General features: G+C 39.5%; 1 protein-coding gene across 1 annotated transcript; it reads left to right on the top strand.

Annotated features, from left to right (window-relative positions):
• The first annotated feature begins 429 nt into the window (after nucleotides 1-429).
• Nucleotides 430-8130, top strand: nptx1l (neuronal pentraxin 1 like). Its single transcript, XM_061750193.1, has 5 exons — nucleotides 430-1007; nucleotides 1678-1885; nucleotides 5904-6148; nucleotides 6235-6414; nucleotides 6864-8130. The coding sequence occupies exons 1-5, from the start codon at nucleotides 564-566 to the stop codon at nucleotides 7083-7085; spliced, it is 1299 nt and encodes a 432-aa protein (XP_061606177.1). The 5' UTR covers nucleotides 430-563; the 3' UTR covers nucleotides 7086-8130.
• Nucleotides 8131-8774: the final 644 nt, after the last annotated feature.

The raw sequence follows: 8774 nt of genomic DNA on the forward strand, positions 1-8774 counted from the left end.
CGTGCGTGTGTGTGTGCCTGCTTAGCTGAAGCCTAAAGTAAAGGGCACAGGGAAAATGATGCGCTTTGGATGCCACTGTCCTTGGTGCTGAAACTCAACTTGCATTCTGCATGTGTGCGTAGTGTGGTTTGTGTTTGACAGAGAGAGAGAGAGAGTAAGCGAGAGAGGGAAAGAAATGTAGAGAGAGATAAACAAAAGGGAGAGAGAGGTTTCATTGTGCGCAAAAAAACCCCCCCAAAAAACAAAAGCAGTTAGCTGTGTTGGCTTCCTGCCCTGCACTAACAATAACAAGCAGTGATAAATGACAAATACTGGAAAAATTGAAGAGAGCCTGGGAGAAAAATGGAGGGGCTTTTCTTTGGGAAGTGACGCTGCCTCTGGTGCCTATTAATGAGGGACTCAGATACCCTCCCCTCTGGTGGTGATGCAGTGAAGCTGCTTTGCGCACAAGCATGCTCTCTGTATAAAACGGGTCCTCTTCCACACACGGATTACACTACACGCGGGAAGTCACTGCGGCTTCTTTTTTTTAATCAAAGCAAATCACAAACCTAAAATCCAACATGCAAGCTACAGAGGATGTGAGGTTTTGGAGATTTTTTTTATTTTCATGCCTCTTTTTGCAGAGTTCCTGTCAAGACTTTGGAGGACAGACACAATTTATTTGCACCTCGGTCCCAAAGGATATGAACATATGCGCAGCCACTTTGCAGAATAGCGTCCCTGGTGATGATTTGAAGAGCACTGTGGTGCAGTTGAGGGAGACAGTCCTGCAGCAGAAGGAGACCATCATGAACCAGAAAGAGACGATAAGAGAACTGACCTCAAAGTTGGCGCGATGCGAGAGCCAGAGTGGTGCCGAGGTAGGGGAAGGGCGGCCCGGAGGCAGGAGGAAAGAAGCTGGGACCAAAAACACGATGGGGGATGTATCCAGGGGCCCCGCAGAGACTTTGGCACAACTCTCACAGACTTTACAGTCACTCAAGCAGAGACTTGAGAACCTTGAGGTAGGACATTCCTTCTGAAAACATATTTTTAACGCTTTATTGAAGAAGTGCATCAAGCCACAAGGTATAAATTAATAACCTAATTGAATACAATGTATAAAATCTGCTTTTACAAACATATTAATGCTTAATTTTTCCATAAAGGTATTATTTCCACAACATTATACTGCAAATGTCTATTATTTTGCTTGTTTTTCTTAAGGAAACAACTTGAGATATATATGGTTGCACCCATAAGTTTACACATCCTGGCAGAATTTGTAAGATGTTTTAATTAAAGAATGGTATATGCATCAGCGATCAGGCAAAACACATTTACTTTGTTTTAATGGGATTTACTGTAAATCCAAGTACAAGGCATTTCAGAATAGCACAATCATAAATACAAAAAACATTTATTATGAGATGGTCTCTGTTGAGTCATCGGTCATATTGTCACTACAAAATTGTCATTATTTCACAAATTCTGCCAGTGTATGTAAGCTGATGAACACAGCTGTGTACTACAAACATCAGCACTAGCTCTTCGGCTGATGCAATGTCATATTATTACATTTCTTAAAGAGGTTTAATCTCTTATTGGATCTTGCTCATTATGCAGGCATTTATAATGCTGCGGCTGATTCCTCACATAAAGCTCAAAGTGTATTATTCTCCTCCTTTCACACAGCAATTCAGTCGAAGTAACAACTCGGTGCAGTCCAACAGCCTCAAAGACCTGCTCCAAAGTAAAATTGACGATTTGGAGAAGCAGGTGTTGTCCCGAGTGAATAGCATCGAGGAGGGGAAGCCCGGACTCCGGAATGAGACAGAGCAGCGTGGGAGAGTGGAGTCCACACTCACATCTCTGCACCAGAGGATCACAGACCTGGAGAAAGGTATGTGTAACAAAAATACACACAATAAGTTGACTAAAGGAGATCTGGTAGGGTTTTTGGGTGGGGATGGGGGGCATTCAAGTGCAGAACAAGCACTGTGGTGAGATCTGATCTTTTCAGATTGGGCACATTTATGAGGTTGCAAATATATTTGGAGGCTTTACTGTTCTTCCAGCAGATTAAATCTTTTTATCCCTCCATTTGAAACCTAAACCCAAAAATGTGTGCATGTGTTAGGGAAAGCTCTGATCTCCTGGCAGACACAAGTGTTTATGTGGCAGTGAGAGGCGAGATGAAGCATGAGATGGAGGTTCAAAATGTCACCACTCCTCTGATGTATTTATCAATTTGAGATTAAAGCAAATCTGGAGCATCACGATCGTGGATTTGTTGTGTAATGTATAATTCCAATCTAAATCCTCAGTGTGTTAGGAATGGTCCATTCACTGGACACTTTATTATGTACACTAGAACAATCTGATGAGAGATTGTTGATTTATTTCTAATATTGTTGAAAAAAAAAACTCTGGAACATTAAGTACAAAAATCAAGAATAATGAGTGGGGCAGAAACACAAGTGAACTCTGAATGATCATTGCAGAAAAATGCTCATATAAACAGTGTTAAGTATGAAATTATGAACATCGAGCATATGCATTGTGACAGAGTGCATTTTTAGGAGATGTGGTTACAAAAGGATAGCGTAATCGTTGAATACATATGCAAAATTTTGCCTTTACAAAAGTAATGCTTTGGATTGACCCTGACAGAATTCTTTAATATGTTTATTGCAGTTTGCAGTGGTGTAGAAGTATATTTTGCCCACAGTTGCTCTGTTTGATGCAGAGCACGTCTCCACTACAACAGACTATGGCCACATTAATGCACAATAATGTTACATTTTTATCCAAGTCTTGAATTGACTCTCATTAGATTGTGTAGGCAAACCTAATATGGACACAGTAGCATTTGAGGTGCAGTCATTCAATATGTTTACATTCTTACATTAGACCTGCTTATTATACAAATTGTCATGGACGAACAAAATAAAAATTTTTTTTAATTCAAATGTGAAAAGAAAAAAGTTGTTTTCATATTGAAATACACCTTGTTTGATATTGTATGTGGATTCATGGATTAGCTCATTCATCATCCATCCATCTATCCATTTAAAAAAATATATAATTTCTCATTAAAGGCTTCAGTTAACCTAACAAGCATGATTTTGGAATGTGGGAGGAAACTGGGAGAACATGCTAACTCCACACAGGAAGGCCCGAGCCGTGCTTATTACTATTCCTACCATGTCACAGTATAAAGACAATGTTTCATACTGTAGATGTTCTAGCACATTTCTCTTTTTCTTCCGTCCATATACCTGTACTATATAATATTGACTTATTTAAGATGATATCACTGAATTGAATTGATTTACCTTTCAGTCCAAACATTGGGAACTAATGTAATGTTAGTGTTGGACATCTTAACACAGGTTAAAAGACCTATGGGGTCTAAATGGTCCTTATATCAGTGAGAACTTAATTGTACTTTTTGCTAATATATATATATATATATATATATATATATATATATATATATATATATATATATATATATTAGGCTTTATACGATCAGAATTTTTGGGGCTGATCACCAATTTAAAAAAAATGATAACCAATCACCGATCCGATCACTAGATGGAGGAATGTGTCTATTTAAATGACCTGTTCATTTACTCTATATACTTGTGTACTTATTTGCTCAAAAAATTATATTTAAAATAAATAATGTATCTTTGTTCCTCTATTTATGCCAATGAGGCATAGTGACAGACAGAACAAATGAATGGTCTTCTATTAGATGGGAGGAAGTAAATACAGTAATTAATGTATCCACTTTTTGTGACATTTTTGTTTGTTGGTGTGCCGTGAGATTATTCAATTGTAAAATATGTTCCTTGGCTCCATAAAGGTTGGAAATCACTGCTCTAGTCCGATCGTGTATTTTAATCAGCCAGGTCAAACTAACATTACAACATGACAGAAATAATGGGTGTTAACGTACTGTAATTAAATGACTGCACCCAGACCAAAACCTTAGAGCATGATTCGACAGAACACCAGTACAACCGTCAGTGCTAGCAGTAACTTGCTAGGCTACATAACGTTTTTGTTGCCTGCTTGCAAGCCGTATCGTATTAAAAGTACGGGAACATATCTCAAGCAAGCCTTAAATGAATGTCCTCTCCTGTCCTGAGCACCGGTGACCACCAACACACGTTTTCCCCCATTTTGTCTTTATAATATAGTTGGCGCGATTTACTCTTGTTGTCGTCGCCACGGTAACGAGAGTATCTGGTCGCATTTGAGTTGACAAGATAAAGCCCAATGATCGTAAAAAACGGTGGTATCGGAATACAAGATTTTCTTGCAGTAGTCTGAACGTAAAGCCATAAAATTCCAAGTTAATGATTATTTGCTAAAAACAATAAATTTGATCAGTTTGAACATTAAATATCTTGTCTTTGTAGTGTATGATGCCACCACCATAATGAAAGCCTTTAAAAGCAAACGCCTGTGTCACGTCATCCATCCAAACCTTTTTTCAAAGATCTTAAAGGCGGCGGCACGGTGGGCGACTGGTTAGAGCGTCAGCCTCACAGTTCTGAGGACCCGGGTTCAATCCCCGGCCCCGCCTGTGTGGAGTTTGCATGTTCTCCCCGTGCCTGCGTGGGTTTTCTCCGGGCACTCCGGTTTCCTCCCACATCCCAAAAACATGCATTAATTGGAGACTCTAAATTGCCCGTAGGCATGACTGTGAGTGCGAATGGTTGTTTGTTTCTCTGTGCCCTGCGATTGGCTGGCAACCAGTTCAGGGTGTACCCCGCCTCCTGCCCGATGACAGCTGGGATAGGCTCCAGCACGCCCGCGACCCTAGTGAGGAGAAGCGGCTCGGAAAATGGATGGATGGATGGATCTTAAAGGCAATTGAGCTGACGAGATCTGTTTATTTATGCGGAAATTAATCTGCAAGTGCTTGCCTCGTGAGATGTTGTGGCTGTCTTTTTCAATGAGGCATTTCAACAAATGATTTTAACAAAACAAGCCTACTAAAATGTGTTGCTATCTCTATTTTCACTCATTATTGTCTCAAAAAAAAAACATCCAGACTTTCAATAAAGGCGACAATTACACTGCACAACAGTTCGAAGTTCAATGAGGAAATGTCCTTGCCTTCTGCACTGTCACTGTCAAGCCATGACAGGCTGACGTGACCAAAATGTGAGCGGGCCAAAAGCTGTCTGAAAATGAAATGCAATTACAATTACAATTGGAAAATATCACGGCACATCAACAAACTGTGCCAAAAAAAAAAAAAATGTCACAAAAAGTAGATACACAGTAATTACTGTATGTATTTCCTGAAGAGCATTTATTTTTTTTCTGTCTGTCACTATGCCTCACTGGCATTAATAGAAGAACAAAGATACATTATTTTTTGTAAATGAATAATTTTTTGAACAGTTAAGTAAAATGTAATAATTTCCGACGGCACACCTGAAGATCGCTCATGGCACACTAATGTGCCACGGCACACTGCCTGGGAATCCCTGCATTAGAGAGGCCCTTTAATCATATACTTCTGTCATCTAATGTAGAGTATCTAATTGCTTTGCCTGTCACATTATAGGATATAGACATCAGAACAAAGATGCATTATAATTTTCATTAATATTTCATGGACCAATTAAGTGAAATTGGATAATTTCCCACGACATACTAATGTGCCACAAAACAGTAGTTGGGAATCACTGGTATACATGAACCAAAGAGGTGTTTCTGATATATTTTGTTTTCCTTGGATAGGTTTATACTGTAATTACCTAACGCAGTGGTTGTTAATGCCAGTGGCTAAGTTACCGAACGGAAATGAGGTTGCAGTAATGCAGCATTCTGAAAGATGACTGCATTGTTGAAAATATATGCCATGCAAACACATTTCTACTTCCTCTAAACAGGTCAGCGAGAAAACAGGCCTCTGGATAAATTCCAGCTTACATTTCCACTGAGAACCAACTACATGTACGCAAAGGTGAAGAAGAGTTTGCCTGAGATGTACGCCCTCACCGTTTGCATGTGGCTCAAGTCCAACGCATCCCCAGGAGTGGGCACACCTTTTTCCTATGCCGTTCCTGGTCAGGCCAATGAGTTGGTGCTCATCGAATGGGGAAATAACCCAATGGAGATACTGATTAACGATAAGGTATTAAGTTTGCATCGTGTTTGAATTTGCATTGGCAGGACTGATTGAGGTTCAGACATTGACAATGTGTCTGCACCACCCTAAAGGTTGCAAAACTTCCTTTCCTGATCAATGATGGAAAATGGCATCATATCTGTGTGACTTGGACCACTCGTGATGGCGTGTGGGAAGCTTTCCAAGACGGCGTCAAGAGGGGAAGTGGTGAGAACCTGGCCCCATACCATCCTATAAAACCACAAGGCCTGCTGATCCTCGGTCAAGAGCAGGTAATGTCTTTAATGCGATTCATTGTCACATATTATTACGAACGAGATCTTTTTTTCCAGATCAGCATCCAAATCTTGGTGCAGGATGACCATCCCTTCATTTTCTGTAGTTATCATCATCCTGTTCAGGTTCTCATTAGGAACTGAGGCCAACAGAATCTCTGCTGACTAAGGGTGAAATGCAAACTTCAACCTGGACTGGTTGCCAGTTGAGAACGGGATGATTGTATATGGGCCATTGAGGAAAAAATGTCATCACCATCACATTCAAAATCAAACATCATTTTTCATGGCCAATTATGAAATTAAATTACTTTTGTTTTTTATTGTAAGGTGAACTGTTTCAACTGACCTCTCAAGGAAAGAAATGAAAACTAATGATCCAACAGGCAAATTTCTGTAAGGGGTGGGATCATTTAAGAAACTAATTCAATCTGTCTTTCCCACAGGACACGTACGGAGGTGGATTTGATGCAACGCAAGCTTTTGTTGGAGATTTAGCCAACTTTCACATCTGGGATCGGAAACTATCCGTGGGAGAAATATATAATCTGGCAACTTGCAGCAGCAAAGCACAAGTGGGCAATGTTTTTGCATGGCTGGAAACGAGCCTTGAAATTTACGGAGGTGCCTCGAAGTGGACATTTGAAGCTTGCCGCCACCTCAACTAAGGAGCGGATGAGAAAAGATCAGTGCATTTATTTAGCCTGCTCTGGTCACAAGCATCTATAAAGTAATTTGAAGGATCCAGAGGCAAATATTTTAGTGACTACATGCCGAATTGTTTAAGATGCTAAATTTAAAAAAAAATGTGCGCACCCTATTTTTTTTTAAAGCAGATGTCTTTGGGAGAGTTCTTGGTTAATGAACAATTGCAGCGTTATATGGTGCTGGAATGCACAACAGGTTTGTCTGTGGCTCTGTCTTCCTGTTGCCACTTCAGAGACCTGAGAAGGCTCACAGGTAACACAAATTAAAGATTAAATGCCGTAGAATGTCGTAGTCTTTGTAAAAAGATGTCCTGCAATTCAACAAAACAATTTCCTCCAGAGATTCTTTTCGTTTTGACTGCCAAGGATTTTCACTGTGAAAATGGACAAGGCGGACTTCTTTAAAAGAGAATACGTTCTTCAACAGACCACTGGGTTTCTCCCCTCCTTTTCATCTCCGCGCCAACTGCTTGACGTCATTTTGCGTGATGGGTGACATGCCCATTGCCAACATTCAAGCCTGAGTGCCTTGGGCTGTTGAAAAGAATCTCAGCACATTCACGAGTTTGTGTGTTCGTGTTTTTTTGCTTGAATTCATTTCATAAATGTATTTGTCATAACACCTTAAATGAGGTGGGGTTGTCTTGAAATGCAATTCAGGGGTGACAATGGGGGATTTTGCAGATGTTTGTACATTAATGGTAATGTTCTCTGTACAGTAACAGCATGTCTTAACTACTGTAAATGCTGTGTAAGCATCTATGATCTTTGCTTTTGCTGTTGGATTTTTGGGTGGAGATTTTATACTGCATTGTAATATGCGTAAAGCATGGCAGCACTAACAGATTGAAAGATTGAAGATTCTAATTTTTGTAATAAATTGTGATACTTGACTCAAAAAAAGTGTAAACATATTTATTCTTACAAGTCGGTGCATGCAGATGATGTGAATGCACAACTTTTATAACACTCATCAAACGTATGGAAGTTGTACTCAACTCAGTAAACATGGTCAAAACACTTTCTTCTGTGTGTCTTATAAGTTGGTCATTTGGAGGGGGGAGCTTTTGGAGGCTTGCTTTGGAAGAAGCAGAAGACATTTTAAAGCAATGTGTTTGAGTTGCTATGACAAATCAAGAAAATAGGCTGATTGAAACACCATGAAATTTCACTAAACAATTTCTTAAGCACATAGCAGAAGAGACAAAGTCCCTACTATAGGTTTGGATTTATATTGAGGTAAACTTAATTAAGAGACTCAAGTGTACAAGAGTGTTTTTACAATAAAGCATTCAAACAGATTTAAAAACAACAACAACAATTTCTGATACAAGTACATAAGCAATTAACAGTAACTTTCATTCATGTTAGATACCAATGTTTTTAGAAAATGCATGATGGCATACAAAAAGATGAAACATACACATTATGGACTCCAGTTAATAGTTGGATGGATGGATGGTAATAGATAGACAGACATACAATGGATACACATTATGGACATAAGTGGATGGACAAATATAGAGAGCACACTGTAGGTACATGCTTTTCGGGGATAACACGCTGCTTTTCAACTAATTGTTGCCGTTTAGGATGCATACAATAGAGACCCATTATTGGCATTAATGGGCAGACAGACACAGGCAGATG

Source organism: Phyllopteryx taeniolatus, chromosome 16, assembly GCF_024500385.1.
Source record: "Phyllopteryx taeniolatus isolate TA_2022b chromosome 16, UOR_Ptae_1.2, whole genome shotgun sequence".
In the NCBI taxonomy this organism is placed as follows: Eukaryota; Metazoa; Chordata; class Actinopteri; order Syngnathiformes; family Syngnathidae; genus Phyllopteryx; species Phyllopteryx taeniolatus.